Source organism: Netta rufina (assembly GCF_964035555.1).
Source record: "Netta rufina genome assembly, chromosome: 2".
Lineage (NCBI taxonomy): Eukaryota > Metazoa > Chordata > Aves > Anseriformes > Anatidae > Netta > Netta rufina.
The window spans coordinates 25,528,054-25,551,060 of record NC_140124.1 but is presented as its reverse complement, the minus strand read 5'-3'; the positions used below and the strand labels follow the sequence as shown (position 1 = coordinate 25,551,060).

At 38.8% G+C, this 23,007-nt stretch overlaps 1 protein-coding gene across 1 annotated transcript in view; it reads right to left on the bottom strand.

The window, feature by feature from the left end:
• The window catches only part of LOC311222603 (putative acyl-CoA dehydrogenase 6), an 87,075-nt gene that overhangs the window by 24,395 nt on the left and 39,673 nt on the right, over positions 1-23,007 (bottom strand). The window contains exons 3-4 of the mRNA XM_084306978.1: positions 9,687-9,816; positions 1,479-1,585 (exon numbers count right to left, since the gene is read on the bottom strand). Coding sequence (XP_084163104.1) covers positions 1,479-1,585; positions 9,687-9,816 — 237 coding nt within the window. The remainder of the gene's footprint in view (positions 1-1,478; positions 1,586-9,686; positions 9,817-23,007) is intronic.

The window sequence follows — 23,007 nt, the reverse complement described above, 5'->3', positions numbered from 1 at the left end:
CCTAGTCCATTCCAAATTTTTCTTTAACTGTATTAATCCAAGTGTTTCAAGCCAATTAAGCTAGATGATAAGCAACATGCAACTGAAATAATATTTATGTTACTTATTATCTGGAACACTACATCCAAACATTACAATCATATTTGGAAAGTTTTGATAATCAGGTAATTAAACTAGAGAGACATTAGCTCAAATAAATGATGTTGTGTTTCCTACATCAGAAAACCTCAAACTTCAGATTACTTTAATTGAAAACAAGTCTATAAAAATGAGGGAATTTTCTTATGAACAAAATCAGTTAACTAGAAAGAAGAACGATACTGAATTGTGCAAGAAGATTTAGTCCCTGTATTTCATTATCCCTGTTAACTCCCTTGAAAAGTGCTTGCTGCACCTTTGGTGAATAATACTGAATAATTATCTATTTGTCTTGAGAAAGAAACATGAGTTTGATCGAGGAAATGGACATAGGAATCAGTTTTGTTGATCACTCAGTGATTTTGTCTGCAGGAAAAAGACGTGTCTACAATTTGTAAGCACATGGTGTGTTCAGCTTAGCCATCCTGCTTCCAAACAACAAAATCTCTGAAATGGTTTCATGTCATTTTCTTTTACCTCAACACCCACAGTCCACAGATAGATGAGACATCTTCTACTACAAAATCTGTTGTAATTCAGCTGTTCAAATTAACTACTGCCTCAGGCACTTCAGAATGGTAGTTTCTTTTGCTCATGTTTTTAAACATTCTTGTACTGAAACAAGAAGAATAATTTCATGCAAAGTATCTAAATAACTAAACTCATACATTTGACGTGGTAAATTCTTCATTAGCTCTAAATAAAATAATTGCCAATTCAGAGACATTTTCACTGCACAGAAATGACTGAAGGGGCTGAGGTGAGGTAAGAATGAGCAGGAGGAACTTATTGCAAAAGTGTGATGCCATCATTTTCAGAAGGGACTTGCTCTGCAATTTGTCTACGTTCATTGACATCTGTTTTAAGGAAGTGCAAGTTCTGTACATTTGAACAGGCCACACACCATACCACATACGTCTACAGGTTTGCACAACTGATGGTGGCTGTGCAACTACAGGAGGTGCAGGAGTGTGCCCTGCCAGGTGGTGAGCTCAGTCAGAACAGGGGAGGTAACAAAAGCAGAATGATGAAAACATTAGGAGAAATCTAGGGTCAGCTTGACAGCTGCACATTAATCTGCTGTGCTCAGCCCTTATCTATTTACTCACTGACATTATGTCTGTGTATTCACTGAAAAACACATTCAATTTGATTGCTTTTGGAGGCATCAGATGTATGTGTTATTGCTCCTGAAATATTACTTCTTTGCCTTCATGATGCCAGACTGCCCTTTGTATTTCTTATGTGCACTAGTGGCAAGGGGAAGGGTCAGTGAAACCAGATTCTTTCCATTAAAATATCAGAGTGTGTAAAATTGGCAATTTGCTAGGTTAACTTACTTGCAACATCTGACCCAGCTCCAGCTTCACTGATTCCCAAGCAAGCCACAAAATCTCCAGCTATAGTTGGTGCGAGGAACTGTTTTCTCAACTCATCAGAACCAAACCTGCAGCAATATAATGAAAAGATAGAATATTAAAAGCTTTTGAAGATAAATTTTACTTACAAGATACTTATGAGTTTTGTTCTACCCAGACAGTGATCAATTTGTCCATGACTAGGTGAAATCTACCCTGAAACCAAAGACAGAAGAGACTTTGTCTAAAGCCAGGAGTCACAGTGACGACATCCAGTCGTCACTGGAAGTGCAGCCACAGTCATTTTAAACAGTATTTCCAAGTATTCCAGCATCTTACTTCCAGAGAAATGTGTGGTTCAGATGTCCTCAATTAGATTTTTACGACTGCTGCTTAATGAGCTATCAAATCTAAACAAACATAGGCCCTACAGGAACCACAATGCTCCCGTGCTGGCCTGCAGCCAGCCAGGATGGAGGATCTCCTCTCTGCATATCTTCTGACTTCTACACCATCTTTTTCATTGGTTTTAGTGGTGGCTGAAAAGTTCTGACACATAATAGCTACCCTCTGCAAATATCTGTACATACTATATATTTACATCCCACATCTGCATTTAAATAATACAGTCAAATGCATTATTGCTTCTTCACAGCCATTCTTGTAGTCCCCACCAAAATACAAAGGGAAACAGCAATCTGTTGATGACACTTTAACACCAAAAGAAGACACTTGTACATATTATTAATTAATATGTGCTATGCACATTTTATTTAGGCTATGATTCCAGTCAGTTTCAAAGGGAGTGAGAAATTCAAAACTACAGTGTTTCTTGTCAAAGCAGCGGCCTTTACTAGCCAAATCTGTCAGCAGATGGAAAAGAAATGCTAGGTGTATTTGATAAAACCTTTACGCACAGGAACCTAATCTAATTATCACTAATGAACACCCGCTTTTAAAACACCTAAAGCCAAAGCTGAGGGCAACCAGCTGATTGCCAGGCACATGCAGGCCACGGCAGTCCCCAGACAAGGAGGACCAAACATCTCTTCGACATGCCACGGGCCTCAGAAAAGCAGCACTTGGCAAGAGGACTGCTATTTCTTTGATGAGATGCCAAGGGCACCAAAAGCTCCCCTGGGGACGGGAGGGAGCTGCTGAGTCCCATTCCCTGGGAGGAAGGAGGAGGCACCCTCAGACAGGGAGGAAGAGCAAGGGTAAACTGTCTGCTAAAAGACAGTTGTATCACACCACTAGGGAAGCAATGCCTGTCTCCCCTTTGTCCTTTCCCCTCCAAAAGGTAGAAAAGACTGCTTAGGATCAGCCTGCTCTCCCCCAGGGACGTCTCTCCTCCCCAGAGGCATGCCAGCAAAGGAGCTCAAGGGCTACTGTGTAACAGGTCTTTATCTATTAAAAAGTCTCCCAGCAACAGTGATTCCTCCCACAAACAAGATTTTTTTCCTAAAGTTTAGCTGCCTGTGCCCATTCAAAGTGTGCTCCACCTTGTTTCGTGGTTGTTTTTGTTTCTTAATCAACTTCTACTGGTTTGGTCTTGCAGCTTGAATGGTGAGTTCATGGTCTTGTTCTTGAACCTCTCCTGTCCCAGCAAGAAGTCCTTGGGTCAGGAGACCTCTTTTCTATGAGCAGAAATCCATTAAAGTAATGTTTCTCCTCAGTCCCCTCTAAGAAGCTTCTCAGGTCAGCATTTCCACTAATCTCCTTAGGCTCACCAGCTGCCTGAGCAGGCTGCAGTTAGCTGGGCTCTCTTGCTAAAATATTGTCACCCTACTTCCAAAGGAGCAATGACACTTTACCTAAGGCTGACCCTTTCTCTCTGCCACAAAACAGCCAAAGAACATGAGAAGGCCAGAGCTTGGCATGGGAACTGTCAAACACATTCACTTTGTGCACATGAGGAACCCAGCTCCTCGTCCTGTCCCTGCTGATAACAATCAGAGCTGCAATCCCAAATAAATATAATAAGTGAGATTGGAGTGTTTACTCCTCCAAGCATACTGGAAAAAGTGCCCTGGTCTGTTACGCAGTGTATTATTTTTTTCCTTAGGACATTATCAAGTACAGCCAGCTGAACGCTCTTTAGACCACACACGTTAAAAAAAAAAAAAGCACAACAATAAAAAAACTTAGATTCTGAGAGGAGCCAGCAGCATTGCCTATTAGGGATTTCTGGCAATGCTTACAGATAACTAAAGCTTGGCAAAGTTTTAGGCATTTCAACAGAGGATTTTCATGACAAGAACTTTCCTCAGAATAATGTTTTGCGTTTGATATCTTTGTTTGCTTGTTTTAAGTTCCAGAAAACAGTCCAGCTCTTCCCAAAAATGAGGCTGGAGAACTTATTTTTCAATTAAAAAAAAATAATAATCTGGCAATGCTATTTTCAGAAGCTCACGCTTTTCATGAAGGATGTGCAGCCCAGCAAATGGCTAGCTTTTGCATTAGGAATACATGTATGTTGTTTCTGTACAATTCTACCCATCTTAAAAACATCCCAGAAAGATATCAGGTTTGCATAAATGCAATTCTAACTTCTTTCCAGTTTAATAGCTCCAGCTGTTTGCAATGAGACCTTGCTGTGGCTGAAGACAGACCAGATGATGTCTGCTTTATGTTCTGGGGCCATACCCCAAAGCATAATTTCCCATGTCATTAACTCTGCAGCCTTAGCATCCCTCTAAAATACACGTTCATGAATGTGCATGCCCATAGATAAGCACACACAGAATCTATAGTCAGAGTCTACAGTCAATAAACTAGAGCTCCTTGCAGACATTGGGTAAAAGAAGTCCCACATGTGAAATTCTAACACATTAAGAGCTGCATGGGAGTGGTCCATCTTTTCTTGCTCCACACTTGGTAAATAATATTGGTGGAATATCATGAATACAGACAAAAAATGACAACAATATACAACCTTAGAAATTGTGGGTAAAAGGTTAAAGAATTATAATGAAATACAGATGCAAGAACATTTCCTTGATCCACATAGTTTTGTTTATGTGCTCTGTCAATTAGAAAATGGCAGTCAGTTCTATTAGTCTCAAATCCATACAAAAATATGGTTTCTGACAGGTTATATTGCTACATTGAATGAAAATATGTCTACTGCACATCACTGTTCTGACATAATTGGGCTGATAATCATCTTGTTAGAACTACAGATCTTACTCACTTTTGTTTCCCATGCTTCTGGGAGAAAAATGCTGAGCTGAAGTGAATTAATTAAATTGGTAAGGGAGGGTCTGAGTGGAACTGACTTTATATGATACACTATTAAGTGATAATTGAAATTTTGCATATGAACAACTGCAGGCAGTTCTAATATGGCTCTTGACATTTGATCAACTCAGGCTTTCTTGCACTGGAGCTAACAGCTTCAAGAAATACAGCCTACTACTCCTAAATCTCATCTGGGCCTCTGGACCACTTAAAAGGGAATATAATACTATCCCTAAAGCCTAGAGGTTTTCTAAATGGTCATTTCAAGAACGGCTGTGAGAGAAAACACTGATCCTGATGCGTATCAGTGCAAAAGGGCTGAAGCCAGACCTTAACAGTGCAGCAACTTTAGAGCAAAACAAACAAAACAGTTTTCAGATGATCTATGCAACGTTCTACAGTATGTCAAAGACAACACATCAATTTGCTCATGGACTTCCCAGGAACATAAAGATGATTTCCTTTACCCAAAGAAGAGGTTCACTCTTGCCTACCATCTCTTTCCTTCTTACATACTAGCAAGAGGTGATTTTTTCCCAGTTCCCCTTCTATTCTGCCCCCAGATTCACACTATTAATAATGCAGTAGACATGAACCATGTGGAATGCTTTTGCTTCAGGGTAATCCTGCACGGGCATCCTACCATTTGAGGTATAGTCCCAGCTTAGCAGCACTCTGGATCCTCAGTGTACATGAAAAAAATAAATAAAGAGAGAAAACAAAAGGGAAGAAATTCTTCTTACAGGCATGGCAAAACATGCATCATGAACAGCAGCAAGCACCCTTGGGTAGCATGGACGCTTCCTTACGATGACTAATTTGCATAACCTAGCTTTAAAAGAATCCACACTGCAATCAGCTTTCTCTCTGTGAGTCCCTACTTCCGTCAAGATAAGAAGACACACAAGTTTTAAAATACCACGTTTAAAAAACTTATTTACTTTTTGTGAAAGACATGAGAAGAAAAAAAAGGCAATAAGAAAAGTGTTCTGGCTCCCCGTTTTTATTAAGCCTTTTAAACTTCAGTTATTTGAAGATTTCATGAAATAAATTGCTCAGTTTGAAGCACAACAACATTCTGCAAAGAATACAGATGAGAAGTCCCTCTTGACTACCTGAAGGGTTCTGGTTAAGAACAATTACGTCAATCTTCTATTTATTTTGGAATGCATTTTGCACTGAGGTGCAGGTGCTGTAAAACGGGAGTCAAATTAAAGATTATCCTTTTCAGACAATACTGTTTTTAAGGGCTACCATGTGATGCTTTCACACCAGCTCTGAAGACCTGAAGGCTGCCCACCAGACAGCACAGCCAGGCCATCACCAGGAGCTGGAGAACCCTCAGAGGTACAGTACCAGCATGAAGCTGTTTTGAGAACAATTAGTTCAGAAGCAGCTGCTTGATACTGCCCCACTGTACCCTTATTGATCTGGCCAGGCTAGACCCAGAAGCTCTTTCACCACATTTGTGCCCAAGTGTGGACAACCTCTGATTTTCCACCAGGCTTATCAGCACAGGCATGACTGTGGGCACGCAGCTTCTGGCCTGTGCCAGCTCCACAGGCGGAAGGAATTTGCTTACAGTGCTGCACCCAGAAGGACACTTATCTGGAAAAAAAAAAAGACCTGGAAAAACAGAGGACAGCAAGCATGGGTGGTACAAATAATTCAGATCTACTCTTTCAGACTCCTCAGCTAACCGCACCTTTATTTGTTTCTACTCAATTCACCTGAAACAGTCTTCATTATAGCTCAGGGCAAGAAGTGGCATGCTGACAGATCAAGTACCAAATCAGAGACAGGTGACACCATTTCTGAAGGAGCACAAAACCAAGTTTCCTTTACGCTATGTTGATGGCTCTTAAATTACCTCTTCTGATTTTCACTATTTTCCCAGCTGATTAAGTGGATGATCCTGCTTTTCAAAGCTGCTGGTCTGATCGCCAGCTGTAACTTGTCTCCCTTACAGCAAACAGGAAAAGAGGCAGTAAAATATATATAAATATATATGAAAATTCTCAGATATGACACTGTTCAGCATGGAGAAAGAATCTCCAATGAATAAGCCGACGAAATAGAAAAGCACTCCTTCAAAGTACAATCACTATTCTTAGTGTCTTCCTATAAATATAAAGAAAGAAAAATCAAGCAAAGTGTAATGCCAACTGGTGAGATAAAAGGTCTTTATGACGATCTGGTATCACTACAGGTCTGTTTAAAAGCACAGGAAAATGTATTTCATTCACTGCCTGAGCTGAGAGCTGCTTTTTCCACTCCACTTGTAAGCATGACAGCAAGCAAGGTATTATATCTGGAATGCATTTCAAAGATCTGACAGAGAGTTATGCTCAGAAGCAGACACAACATAGGTCAGGTCACTGTTGACAGAACATTTTGCATTTTGTTCTCAAATTTACAAGTGCTACTGCTTCACTTTGGGAAATCTGGAAAAAAAATGGAGCAGTCTGGGCATCTCTCAGCAAAGCACGACTATTTTCTACTGTATTTGTCTGCACAATAGAAGTGCATATAAATCAAAATCTTCAGGGTTGCTTCCAAGTATGACCATGCATTTAACTTTCTGAAGGTTGTCAGAAAAAAAAACACATGAAGAATGAAGTGAAAGGGGGCATGACCACGAACAGGCAGACATGGGCAACATTTTCTAAACAACTATGTTCTTTGTAGTTTATATAATTAAAACTGTTACTACAATGTACTTCTCATTTAACTGAATATCTCAAAGATCTTTGCAATCTGAGCTTTGCAACAGCCTCTCATTGGAGCAAGAAACCCCCGGAAGTAGAAGAAACAGCATCAGGAAGCATCCTGACTTTTTATATGTTAAGACTTTATTTTTCTGAAGTTTGAAAATGTAAAGAGCTGTATGTGTGAGTGCATATGCATATGAGCATCCATCCATTGAAACTACTGCACTGTCTGTATATCTAATTGAGGAAACACCTGTAATTTATGTCAGCAGTGTATCTTCCTGACACATCACATTCACTGAGTCAGCTCCCACGTGCACTCATACATACTTGATGAAAGCTGAATAAAATCCAAATTTAGGAAAGCCACCAAAGGGCTTCAGACTTCGTTTGAAAGCTTTGTAGGGGATGACGTTTGATTCCTGTATTACTGTTTACTTGATGTATCATTGATGCATCAGGTATCACAATGCTTAGTTAAGATGCAAAATTTGGATTAACTCTTCAAACTTGTTTGGCACCACCAAAGTACAGAGATAACTTTGAAGAAACCATCCAGGCAATGAACGCAATTTGAATGCATCACCCAGGGAAAGCAGTTAGCCCTCTCCCTGTACTGCCTGAAGTGAAGCTGCACCAGTGCAAAACTTCCTGTAGCAGCCAGCATTCTCTTTTTAATACCAAGTTTCAGTTTTACATCTTACAGTGGGACTTAACAGTGGAGGAAATGGTGAGTTCGCTACTACAGATGGCAATTCAATTACAAATTTCATCACATTAATGACATTTTCACATTCACTTTCTGAGAGCATCCTCTTTAGTATTTCACTAGCACAACTGTATGTAGGTTCATTGCTTTACTGAAGCAGAACAGAGCAACATAAAGCCAAAAAATCCTGCAATGTAACAAAATTCTGTCTTTGTTTACCCACAGATTTTTTTAAAACCCTGGGAATAAAAGGCTATCATGGGGGCAAGATAGTATTCTCAGAGGTCCTTAAAAATACTAGTTTTATTCTCTGTTGGACTATAAATAAGCTACTGTTGCAACAGACAAAACTATCTCCATGCTTTCAGTGAGATTTTAGTGCATTACACAAAGGAAAATAAAACTATTAGAAAGATTTCCCATGGCTGAGACCTCCAAAGTCACATATAGCCAGAACAAGAATGGATGGACGGATGGATGTAATGGTGATGGAGTCCAAATTCCAGGTTCTACAGTTGGATTTACAAACATTTTCATTCAGAATGATAACAAACAAACAAAACCAACAAACACCAAAATGCTCTTCTGTGTAAATACTCCCCTCTTGTATACCTGTTTTGTGCATAAAAAATTCTGACTTAATCTCCATGATCTGAATTTAATCCCCATCACAACCTTCCAGAGATTTTAGGCATACCCATGTCCCAGGGACAAACTGCTGGACTAGTGTGTCAGCTCCCTCTAGTTTTGCAAGCTGCTGTTCTGATGCAGAACGTCTGTGAAGCTACTAGATGAAGACGGAGAAGCTGTTAACTGCCACTTTTATTGAGGGAAGGAAGAAAAAAATGGAAAAAAAAAAAAAAAAAGAAAAATCAGCTTCAAAAGGTGTAGGAGCCTGAGTGATAGCAAGTCGTAAAAGGTGAACACTGACGCAAGCAAATGAGAAAAAGAAAGATCAGTAATTGCTTGGAATGTGAGCACTTAAGCAGCATGATACATGTGACAAAATTTTAGCAGGTCTTACACCAATCCTGATCATTATTTCTGAAAAGGCAGAGTCAGCAAGGAGCACCTTGAGAAGCTGCAAAAAAGCCAATAAATTACAAAACAGAATTAGACTCATCCTAATTATTACAACTAAATGCAGCCTTAGAGGATGACTGCACTGGGATATCTGTCTTAGAAAAAAAAAAAAAAAAAACATGAACAGTGGGATTCTGGAATTAAGATTGTTTTTTAATTGGTTCTGGCATTGCAGTTCTATGTTTGGAAATGACTTAATATTAAACATGGCTTTTTTTTTTTTATTACATAATGTTCTAATATTAAAAATGTGCATTCTCTCCCTTAAATCAACCTGTTTGAAACTGGTAGATAGTACATCTCTTTCTCAAGCACTACTGATTAGCAACTAGAATGTAAATCTGTCTAGTAACGTTTTTCCTACTCTAAAACACGTGGCAGGACAAGTTTTAGACATAGACACACACAGTGTGGGTTTTAGGCTAAACTAAAAAATCTGGAAATTACCTTGTTAGAGCAGGAGTAGCCATGCCAGCTTGCACGCCGATAGCCATAGGAATACCTCCACAGCGGATACTTCCCAGCTCTTCTGCCACTGCAATGTTATACGAGAAGTCCAAGCCCATGCCGCCATATTCTGGAAAAAAAACACGTCTATCACTTGGATATTATATATTCAGTGGATAAAACACACTAATGTTATAAGCTGATATAAATGAGAAGAAAAAAAAAAAAAGTATTGCTACTGCAAGGATTTGCCAATTGCAATTTTACTGCTAACTTTTAAATATTTGATTTTATCAGCTTTCATTTCAGAAAAGTGATGTCATGCTACTCTTTACAAAACCTGAATTTAAAATTACATTTGCTCTAATTACCCATGTGCACATCAGGTCACCCCTGGATACGTTAAGCAGCATCATTACTTTTACCAGAAACAGCAAGAAAAGCAAAGTGCTGCTCAAAATGGCATCAGTAGGAAACGTCACTCTTTCTAACAGCAAGGACACATGAACAAATCACAAAGTACGATGTGCTTCTGTTTCTCCATGATAACCCCTCTCTGTGTGTTCCCATCCTTCACTGCACTCAAGTGGAACTCATCTTTCTCACACTGAGCAGTCAAGTCAGCGCCAAACAAGACCGCATGCACATGGTGTCCATATGTGAAGTTGCCCCTGTAGCTCAAAAATCAACGTTAGGCAGAAGCACAATACCAAATATGCATACTTCATATCCTGGCACCTGGTCGTCGCAGTCATTAACGCATTTTTCATTAACACAAAGTTGATGGCCCAGGGCCCTGGGCGTTCTTCCTCCCTACATTCCATTCCACAAATTCAATTAAAGAGGATATTATTCTTCACCTCCTTCCTAAGCCCAGCACTGATAAACCCCCACACAGTGAAACACAGAAAAGCGCTGTGTTTCTATGATGGATGAGGTAATTTCTAACTCTATTAAATAGTTTTTATTCCAGAGGAAATATGGTAAGAAATAGCCTCCTGCTTGACATCGTTAGTTGACTGAGTAGTTGTGATTAGATAACGTTAGATAAGGAAGCGTTTTCATCTTTTTACTCATTTGAAGACCAGCTAAGAAAATGTCAAATAAATAGATATAATCTCTCTACCCCCACACCCAATACGGGGAAGATGACCATCTTCCGTCCTCGCTTGCTGACATCAAGTACTATCTGAGCTCACCCCTCTGGTGACCTTTGACATTTTCCAAAAACACCATTAATTATAAATCAAAACACCACAGTGCATAAAAACAGGGTTTTGTATTCCATCATCTTTTTCCTAAACTCACAGAGACTCTTTGTGCTTTTTTTTTTTTTTTTTTTTTTTTTTTCCTACAGAGAGAAGGGAAAGCACAATTAGAATAGACTAAGCATGAAATCTAGTTTTTAAGTAACATTTCTCCTTAGGTCTGTCCAAATGGTCTGGATTGTCAGAATTATAAAATGGCTACTTTTCAACAATTTTACTTGAAAATAAAACACGTTACTTAGAGACATAGACAACATCTAAATTCGTACTGGGAGCTGAAGCAGTATAGTGAAACGACAGTAATCTGGGAACATCCTTAGCAAAATATATAATCCCAATATAGTTTCCTCCTGAAACTACATGAAAACTTGTAGCTGTGCATAACCCTCAGCACCGGCAAATGAGGGGTGGACTGGAAAACTTGGTGTTATAAAGTACATTTTAGATATGAAAACATTCAGCAAACAGGAAAAGCATCAGGGTAATAACAGATAACCTTGGTTTTGTTACTGCATAAATGCTTTCCACTTGTCTATCTCTTTATTGCCAAACTGCAGCTGTTATTAATTTTGTCTTTTGTTTTGCCTACCAAACATTTGCATTCCTGTCAGTTACATTCACAAACCAAAACTTTAGTTTCATGGTTTACCCAGAACAGCTTCACCTGTGTTACACACACGACCGACCCTAAGGAGGACCATTTTGTGCAAATGTGCACCCTACATACATTCCTTGTTTGTACCATAATTCATTATAAATAATGATATAATAGACTGACATTGTTCTCATTTAAGAGCAGTTACTAAATGGTATGTTTTCAAAACAAAATGCTGTAAAAAAGCAGTTCTCAAAGTCACGATATCCAAGGAAATTTCCTACCAGAGAGAAGAAACAGAACAAAGCCTCAGATGCTGAGAAGCTGAAGGGGGAAGCCCTAGCAAAGAGATGGTGTATGCTCCAAATACTTTTCAACCTGGGGATAGATAACATAAGAGACAACCACAGCTGCAGACAGGCAGGAAAGCAGAAGCAAACTGTAGGAACCCTGTGCAGGAGGCAACACCGAACTTTGCATCAGTTCTGCTCCAGAAGCCAAGCAGAAAAAGGTTTCATGGAGAAATGCAAGTGGTTTGATGGATGATTATGGGGAACCCTACTTTTGAAGGTGCCATGGAAGGAAGGTTATTCCCTGAGCACTGGCATATATCATAACCGTGCCATAATCACCAGCCCTGAGATGCCCAGCAGCACCCAGCTTCCTCCAGCACAAATTCACCAAGACAAAACCAACAGACGGTTCTCATTTCCACCTCCTGAAGCAATGCCAGTGAACATATCACAGAAAGAGTGCTTCATTCTGTAAGCATAATTTGTACTGTTGGTGGGCATGAAGGTTGTGTTCGCCACTTCCATCAACAAAACAACACCTCCTGCAAATACCTGCCCAATGGTGTAATGCTACTAGGCTGATCTAACTTTCATTCGGAAAAGCAAACAGCATGCCCAACATAATTTTTGGTGAAAAAACAATTAAAGGAACCAAGCCAATTTCAGATCTGATTGTTTTTGTTATATGCAAATATTCACAGGTAAAACATTTCTAGGGTAAATATTTTATTTAACTTTAAATTGAGATGATTGACATTGAGCGAATTGTTTGGTTACATTTCCATTTTTATTTTGTGAGAAATATTGAAAGAACAAAGCAAAGCAAAACCAAGCACAAAGTCTAATGGCACTGACATATTTATAATTCAAAACAGGTAGAAAAAGGCATCTCTGCTACATTCAAATTGTTGCTGTTCTGCTGACAATAGTGCAACTTCCAGCTATTGAACGCATTCATCTGCTATCTTGTCCATTGTTGATTTCAGGTTCTAATACAAAGAAATTGAATTATAAAACCCAATGCAAGCACATGTGAACACACAAATAAATAAAAATTCTGCACTGCAGCCCATGGGAGGGAGCCGCATTGGAGCAGGGGAGAAGTATAGTGAGGAAGGAGCAGCAGACTGGGACTGGGGAGGACATTGAGGAGCTGGGATGAAGGAGTGAAGCTGAGCTAGGGAAGAAGGGAGTGATGGGTGGGCAGGGGGAAGGTGTTCTTTTTCCTCATGAGACAAAATCTGTTAGTCTGCAATTAATTGGATTAATCTTCCCCAAGCCAGGTCTGCTTCACCCATGATGGCAAGTGGCGAGCGACCTCCCTGTCCTTCTGTCAACATGTGAGCCTTTCCTTTGGGTTTCCTCCCCTGTCCTGTTGAGGAGGGAAAAGGAGCCAGTGGCTGGGTGGGGGTCTGGCTGCTGGCCAAAGTGTTCTGTGTATTATTACCTTGTGCTCTTCTGCTAACCATCACCACGTGTTACTTTAACCTGAGGAAAAAAGCTCCTTATTTTATATCAAGCAATTTATTTCTACACCGTGAAGATTGTGACACTTACTGTGTCACAGCGGGAGCCCCCAAAATAGTGAGTTTAAATAAATCTGTTTTTTAAATGATATATATTCTTCCAGTAAATCTGATAATTTAGACTATCAGGACCTTTATGTATGAATGTAGGCAGACAACAAAGATAATGTCCAAAACTACAAATAAAAAAGCAGTACCTGATCTTTGGCTGCACCACATGAAAACAGAAACACTGATGAGAAAATCAGTGGGGAAAATAGTAAAAGGTGAAGACAGGTGTCTAAGGTGTCTAAGAAAAAGGACTTACAAAAGAAAAGGAGATGCTGAGAACTTCCACATGATCATTTTATTTTTGTGAAGACCAAAAGGTTTCTTGTCCCTCGTTCAGCTACAAGCTCCCTGTTCATATATGACTCCATGCAATGATGAAACAGGCTTGAAGCCTCTAGTCCAAATTTTTAAGAGCTTACTAGTGCCTTTATTCAGAAATTGCTTCTGAACACTACCTAGTAGCTATCAGTTAGACTCTATCTGAGGTGAAAAGGATCTATCTTCAGAGTGTTTTAAGAATGTTCACAAGCCTGAAAAAGCAAGGAATGAAAACACAATACAGTCATATGAGTAGCTGGATCTTCAAAGCCAATATAATTTGCTTGCTTACACAGCTTCCAAAGTTCACACAGGGTGTACCTATATCAAAGTAGATCATGCAGTATTATTTCTACTATTGCCACCTACCTCAGTGTAAACAACCACCACCAACAAAAAAACCACAACATATGCCCTTATTTCTAGTGACTAGAAAGACAAACAAAACGTGAATCACCTCCCATCTTGGAGACAGGTCTGAGAGAATCCTACATCTGACACCAAGGTGACAGAGTTAATTGCCAGTTTTCATCATAGCCTATGATTTTGAATCAACAGAAGAAAAATGTAAGTGTTCAAACCTTACTCACACGTCACAAATATCATTCAAAAATTTCAGCTCCAGAATACTACAAAGAGCCCTGAGGTTACACAAGTGCAAATATAATCAGACAGGTCAGTATATAAATCCTACCGTAATTCCCTTCCTCTTCTTTACATAAAAGTAATTTAAAGAATTGCCAAAGGTGTGCTCTCAGTGGTGTTCAATTTCCCACCAACCCGTGCTGAAAAGTCTAGGCTGATAAAATTGGAAGATACTTTTTGATCCTTATTTGCTTCTGCTGGGTGTAGTGAATAAAACCTCCTATTTCATGTAACAGAAACACTGTGAATGCATTTCAGCTTTGTTGAGATCAACACACATATTTTTTGGATATTTCAGCTGGATCAATCCATGGGGAAAAAATAAAAAGTAAAGAGAAAGAAACAAATAAAAAGCCTTGTATCAGAGGCAAAGTTCCCCTTGTCAGAGTAGCTTAGTCATATGGGTCAAACTCCCTCAGTTTGACCAAAAAATTGTCCTAAACGAAGACAGATTATGGTGGTTTACAATTTTGTTTGGTGATCTACCACAAAGAGTACTTGACCTTTCACAGATGCTCATTAGTTTATCCAAAAAATCCAAGGCAGATAAGGACCTGGGAGCTAAAGTTTTAGTTGGTAATGCTAGTCTTATGATCCAGTATTGCTTGGAAAAGAAAAAAGAAAAAAAGAAAAAAAGAAAAAAAGAAAAAAGAAAAAAGAAAAAAGAAAAAAGAAAAAAGAAAAAAGAAAAAAGAAAAAAGAAAAAAGAAAAAAGGAAAAAGAAAAAAGAAAAAAAAAAAGATATGGACTGGCTGCTCATTCCTTTTCAAACACACATGGTTAGCAGCATCAGAACAACCCCTGTGTCACTGACAATGCAAATTGTGTATTCCCACAACACTCATTAATGTGCAAGTCATCCTTGCTGCCACTTTAGAAACCAAATTTACTGAGATGGATAAGGTGATCATATCTGTCTACTGCTGTTTTAGATACGACAAAGATACACTGGAAAATACAGTAGAAGAATTTCTCAGAGTGTAAAGATAAGGAACCACTTATATAAACAAGCAAACAAAGAACAAGCCACTGAGCAGGTGTGTGCGTAGCTGGGGGGTGTGAACACATTTAAAGAGGGTACAAAGCTGTCTAGGACATTGCTTTGGAAAGCCAGAGCAATAGATTTTAAATCACTACTTGACAGCTGCTGCACTAGCTAACAAGGATCTCTCTCACAAATTTATAAGCTTGGTTTATTTTCTAAATGGACATGCAGCAAGACTAACTGCTCTGTGAGCCAGCAATCACATCTGCCTGCATCTTTAAACTCAGAAGGATACCAGAGTTCTCCAGAAATCACAAAAATCCACCCCAAATTGTATATAAACAACATTACGAGGAAGGGAAGGCTAAGCTGCAAAATACTGATGATATAAAACATGGCAACACAAGAACACCAACAGAGAGAGACAAAAAAAGAAAATCCAGGATTGCATACTTTCCTAAACAACAGCTGTTGCACCAACTCTAACTCGGAGATAAACTTGATGCAATCACTGCTCATAGATTCTGCAGTCTTCCTCTGCCAATTTATAAACTGATTATTTTTCCCTCTCAGCTCCGACCCAACACCAATTTCTCAAAAGCCTACTTAAACCATCCTACATTTTTTTTTAAGATTAAAAAGTACAGATCTCAGCTATTATATGTTTGAAAATGTTAGTCCAACTAAACACCATAGCATGAAGAAAATAAGAAATAAATACATGGAGGAATGAAATCAAGAGGGTATCGGTTGAATACCACACTTCCTAAGCTTTGATGGCAAAGTCATGCTACTTCTCATTGGGTTTCTATTTTGGCAAGCTCATAAACAAACCATAGCCTTGGTTTCAAGAATATATCACCTGCTGCTTGGGTCAGACAATCAGCAAGAGCTGCCAAGCTCCTTGCACATGCTGAGCACATACACTGCTGTGACATGCTGTGTGTTCACCTAGTTTAAGCTGTGCTTGTGGATGCGAAGTTTAATTCTCTGAGTCAGGCTCATCCAGCAAGGAATATTGCTCCTCTCCAACTTGAAGGTTGCCACCCTTCTGACAAACAGGCAGATGTTGCATCAACATCCTTTGACACGGTGTGCGTCCACTCCAGGCTGACTGATGCCACCATGAATCAGCCCTCAGAGTCACTGCGATGTGCCTTCAGACTCGGCAACATACAGCAACGTACAGAAATTCAACATCCTGTAGGTGAATGGGTCAAAGAAATGGGAACAGATTTAACAACAGACAGCACACAGACCCCAAAGAACTCCAGTTCAAACCCAAAGGAGAGACAAGGGGAGTGACAGGAGTGAATACATATGTTTGTAAGGAGTTTTTAGGTGCTTGATGAAAAGCTGTCAAGATCTGAAATCAGAAGAAATTGTACTCAGTTTCATAGCAAACGTCTGACCAGAAAAGCAGACTAATTTACTTTCACTTCTTCAAGGCAGCAGGACACACAGCCAATATTCTAAAGATCCAGAGCTCATTCTGTATTCTACATAAATAATTAAAATAAAAAGCAATAATATATGAGCCAGGGATTAAACGGATTTACTAAATTTACTTCTTATTAAAATTTCTATGCCAAGACTTAATACCAAGTTTGACTATTTAGCAGCTGAAAACTGTGTTTAACGTTCCTTCCTACAAAAGCTTTTATTCAAGTTCAAGCTGATAAACAGCTTGTTGGAAAGCTGCATTGGAAAACTTTAGCCAGCTACCTCACAATGTCACATCCAAAGATTTTAGTAGATCACAAGTTCCAAAACTTGCAGTCTCCACAGGGGGTTATAAACTGAGAATTACAAGGAGGGCGGAGAAAAATTTGATAAATGCTTTTTTTTTAAAAAAAAAAAAAAAAAATCTTTAGCAAAACAAGGCTTTAGAAATGTGTGTGCTAATACAATGAAGTTCAGACATCCTCTGGAGCCAGACTAGTAAGCAAAAGTTCAGCAGCTCAGGCCTCAAAACAGAAGTACACTGCAGAGACTGCCACAGGACTCCAATCAGCACCAAGTGGTTTTCCAGTGGCTGTCCCCTAAAGTCCTCAAGAAGCTCGGCCCATTACTGGAAAAAAAAAAAAAAATCCCCTGCCATCCCAAAACATGTCACATGTCACATTGTAGATCAACATACTTCTAGCACTGTCACTGTGAACAAATTATTAAAGAGCCATCTACAAACTATTGCGACAGGTATAAGTGTGCTTCACTGTCGTCAAGTAATTTCCTCATTTGCGAGTATTAACAGCCAAAATTCTCTTCAGTTGGCAACATCTGCATCCACAGGGGCGACACAAATGCGGCAGAGAGCAATGGAGAACCTGTTCCCTGTTTTGTTGAGTTTGTGAAATCTGATTGCATTTAAAATTGCTTTGAGCTAGCAAAAACAAAACAACACAAGACCATCCCTATTTCTGGGCAATAGGCTGTGGTTTGCTGTCTAAGACAAAAAGCCTGTCTTCATTTTATGAGGAAACATCATGAGTTTGACCTCAAACTGGAAAAAAAAAAAGCAAATAAAAAAAAAAAGCTCAAAGAAAAATAACAAAGTTCAGAGGTTTTTTTTTTTTTTTTTTTTTTTTTTTTAAATAATATGATGTTGCATTCTTATTCCCCCCCCCAGTTTAGTTCTCATTTCTGCATCTGACTTTGTGTACATCTTTTCTCTTACAATGTCAGACATGTTACATCATAACATGGATCATCCCTCTCTGTAAAAATGCTAACACAAGAGGATTCTAACCTGAACTGCAATCTCCAACATGAAAAATGCTACAGCTCTATTTCCTATTATTTACCTTGAAATTGGAGGGTGTGTATTTTATGGGATACTGGGCATGAGTGCAAGGACTGCCAGTATAGTGCAGAGCATGCCAGAAATCAAGGTCTCCATCCAAGACTGTTTTCTTCAGAACTTTCTACTCAAAATATTTTATTATTTCTATGAGTATTCCATAATCCTCTGTGCTATGCTCCAAAAAATAACATTTATTCAGATTATTGATCTCTTCTTTTATTTTTTATTTTTTACAATGGGAATAGAAAACAGGTTTAGCCTGAGGTAATTAAAGACTATAGGAAAGTGCATTTATGCTGCTGAATGTATAAACTCTTACAGTGAAAGTCAAACCTCTCCTAATCATCAATACTATCTTTAAGCTTACACATCACTCAGGAACTTGAACAGGGATGTTCATGCACTCAGCTGCCACTCAGGAGCTCCAAGAATGTCAGAGGATGGCTATTCACCTCTATCGTTTTCTTTTTTAAGAAGTAGCTACACGACAAATCATATCTTAAATCCGCATTCTTAAAATATCACAGTAGAGTAGCAAAGCAATAAATGTTTTCTTCAGGAAAATAATACCTTAAATATGTGGTCACATGGTAAACTTGCAAAGAAATTTGCAATTTTATTTTATTGCATATGCTGAATGACTCTGCTGAAGTATATTAAAATCAAAACATATATTTCATTGTATATACTCATAGGATGACTGAAACCGAGATTTAAAGTATTCACATTCTAAAATAAAAGCAGCAAAGAGTTTACAAGCATGAAAAAAGTCCTTTTTCACAGAAATTAGGAAATTATTGCAAGAGATATTTGAAAAACAGTCTCAGAAGTGATGCCAAATAACTCAGTTATCTTCATGGCTCAATGATCTCGGCAACAACATGCTTTCCTTTCACATCAGAAGACAATTACCACTGAGGCTGCAGCCTTCTTCTCCTCCTGAGGAGACAAATGCTCCAGAGCCATCCCTCAGCTCTCCCACACATCCACAAGCAGATGGAAACTGGGGTGGATGGAGCAGGGAAAGGTAGCTTTTCATGAAGGAAAATGCACTTGTCAATACTACAAATTATTATTATTATTTAAAGTTTGTGTTGTACCATGCACTTTCCATTAGATCCATCTAATTGCAAACAATTTTAAAAACATGATAGGTTTGGCAACCATCCATCAGATACCAAGAGTTGATTACAGTGTTGTTTGCACTGTTTCTAAATGAGTCAGTGAAATATCTGAAATCAAAAACTCCACTCAATTTATCAGTACATAGGTGTAAGCATCTCCAGAAACAGAACATGCAATCATAAAATTATGTTAATATATTAACATACGTCTTTTATTAATGTACATCTCTTTCCATCTTGGAAGCTCTCCATGCCAAAACTTTTGGAGTTGCTATTTTAGAAACATATCCAATGGTCTCACAAATATTTATCAGATTTTTCAGATGTCTCCAGCCAGCCAGCTGTAACACAACAGGCTTCTGTAGCCTGGAGACCCCACTGAGCAGAACAGGGTTGCAACAGAGTGAGCCAAACGGGATTTTATTGCCCCATTTTTATTGCCACATTTTAGCACGGTTGCACAGCTCACTGTGTAGCCACTGAGGTTGCTGGTGAAGCCTTTGCTTTCCATGCCCATGGTCTCCTAGCCACTATTTCTGTCCAAAAAAAAAAAAAAAAAGAAAAAAAAAAAGTATTTTCCTCGTAAGCCAGATCTCCAAAAAGTTGGTGATAAGCTTTCACATATTTCAGAGATGCTGTAGTTACGTGCTGGGCTGAACTGATGAAGCTTCACAATATTGAGCAAACTGCACCAGTATGGTGTTTTCTCTTCTTTTACAGACTCCAGCTATTTGTTAATTCATTATGCTTAACAAAAAGCCAGTTTACAGCTTTTCTCAGCATTAGGTACTCTCAAATTGAGCAACTCTAAGTTAAACAGGGAGCAAAGAAGCAGTGGTTGTGCCTCCTTCCTCACAACTTCATCGTTACACCAAACCACGAAGAATGAGAAAGCCCACACCAAAACCATCAATTTACACTCAGCTCTCACTCCACATTTAAAATAGTTGAGGAAAGAACAAAAGCACTGCTCTTTGAATACTGAATAGCCTCAAAATTAGCAGTTAGGTTTGAGACCATGCTATACTTCAGTGAAACAATAAAAAAGTTACACAAACTATTCCTCAAATGTAAAGCCTAAACTCTCTTTCCATTCAAAAATAAAATAAAATAAAATAAAATAAGATAAAATAAAAATATTTTTTTTTTCCTTTCTCAAGAAGATCAAAGTAACCCCTAGGCTACAGCCTCAGCACTTCAAGACAGGGGACATAAAACAAGTCACACAAGAATTAACGCCTATCTTCTTACTTCAGAAAATCAAGATTAAAAAAAAAAAAAAGTGGCTCATTTATTTTGTTCACGTTTATGCAAACATAGTAACTGTAATGACTAAGCTACAGATTTGCTCAGCTTTTCTTACAACATCAAGTATCAGGGAAGAGTCTTTTACTTCTTGTTTGAAATCCCTCTCACATTGTGTCTGTATCTAATTTTAGAGTAGCTCTAAATTTCAGCGTACCGTTGATAAAGGATGGATTAAACCGAGAAGTAATTAAAGCAAGACATGAAAAACGCACCAAATACAAACTTACCTAAAGAGCAGGCGAAAACACAGACCTTAGCAATTACACTTTCAAACCAAACAAAGCCACTATCCTCTCTGTTTTAGGGAGGTTTACACAAAAGAATTAGATCCACTTCCTTATTGTGCAGATTCTTCTTATGTGTTAGGAATATTGCCATAAAGAGAAAAACTAGCAAAGCAAAACAAAACCAATAAAATAAATAAATCCTAAACTGTTACCATTTTAGGGAAATTCCTATGTTTTGGAGCTCTGCTGCTGCAGACTGAGGGTACCCTGTCTAATGTTTTACCCCTAGAAAATGTCTCCCATTTGCAATTTAATTTGCAATTCACTCTGCGAGGTTTGGTTTGCTCTGATTTTGTGTTGGAGTGGTTGGTACAGTTGGAGTCCTGCTTAATCCAGCCCTGCAACTTGAAAGGCTGTGTGCAGCCTCTCAAGCTTCCAGAAAAAATAGTCTTAAGGCATAATAACTTAGAGTAAATAATCACTAAAAACTGTATTATATAGGAATGAAGAGCTTTAAGAAGCTGGTTAATCATATTAGAGATCAAGTATGGATAAATCCAACATCACATTTTGACATAATTTTTATTTTTCTTCCAGTTGTTTTCCATCTCTCAGTGTGTCCTTCTACGCTGACTTTCCAGAGGTAGGATCAATCTTCAGACAAATCCTAGCCTCTGGATTGTGTTCCCCATACTGACCTGGAATGGAACCTCTCCCTAATTTTTCCCTTGTCAACAGGTTCCCCTCACTGTAAACTCAGCTCGGGGCACTGTGTACCACCAACCCTGTTCCTTACGCAAGTGAACATTTCTCTTTATTTTATTTTTAATTACACTTGGGATGCTTTTTGAATGCCCTACCAAGATGAATGGACATTGCTGATCTCATTGTTTTGATTATGAACACAGAAAAGATGGGGGAACAAAACCACACCAAACAAATTCATCCAGATTTTACAGCTGGATCATGAGCCCCCTCTCTTCATCCTGCCAGCAATGAAAAATGTGCAACAACAAGGTTATATAAAAACTAATCATACTGGAATTTTGTTATCCCTAATGTTTCCCTGTTGACTTTTTTTTTTTTTTTTTAATTTATTTTTTCTTTTAATCTCGTCTCTAGCAGTTTCTCAGCTGAGGCCAACAAGAGCCCAGCGCCATGCTCCGCTGAGCGAGAAGCCCTTGGCTCCCCACTCTGCCTTGCTGCTGACGGTCAGGCTCCACCTTGGAAATGCAGGGTGCTACCTGTTATCAGGTCACTCCTGCTGAGAAAACCACGATTGAACGAAAGGGACCAAACACCCATAGCTCTTTTCCCTCATTTACACAATCATCTACCTTCATTTTTTCATCTCCTTGCATAAGAAGAGCAGTATTTTGCGTGCCTTTTAAATAAATGGCCCGTGAGGCAATAAAGCCTTTGAAAGGTAATATACCATTGACTTTCTTTTAAAACATCTTATTACTTAGGAAAAAAAAAGGGGGGGGAAATAAACACACAAAAAAAAGCCCTTAGTGATGATAGCATGATCTACAAAACTGATAAAAGGCATTGAAGTGGATGGCAAGGAAGGAGAAAGTAATTTAGAAAAAGGTACTTTTGCCTGCCATTTAAATTTTTGTGCAGGTTATGGTCTCAGTGGCAAAGTAGATGATGCAAATCCAACAGGAGTATAATAGGTAAGTCTCTTGGTATAAAAATGACAGGATTTTGCCACAATATTGAAAAAGTCACATGCTCAAAAAAAACCCAACTAACTAAAAAAAAAAACAACAACAAATAAACTCTGACCTGAGCCTGGGAAGAATGTCATTAATTAAGGAAAACAATGGAGGATTCATTTCAGGGAAGTGCATGGGGAAGGAAAGCAGACAGATGGGTGGAGTGATGCTCACCATCACAAAAAACAACAGAGAAGGAAGTGTTCTGCTTGTTGTATTTTATTTTTAAACCTAATTCAAAGAAGCAAGGGGTGGAAGGAAATATGAATCCTCATGGCTGATTTGATATATGCTCTAACTGGAGATCCTTCTTGGTAAATAAAACCTTAAGGCATGTATGAGCCTGCAAGCAGAAGACAGGTTCAGGCTCCTGGAGCAATGGTGCCTGTCACACCATTCTGCTTTCAGCAGTGCTGCCGCTACTTCAGCCTAAGCATAACTTAACCCCCGTTATTTC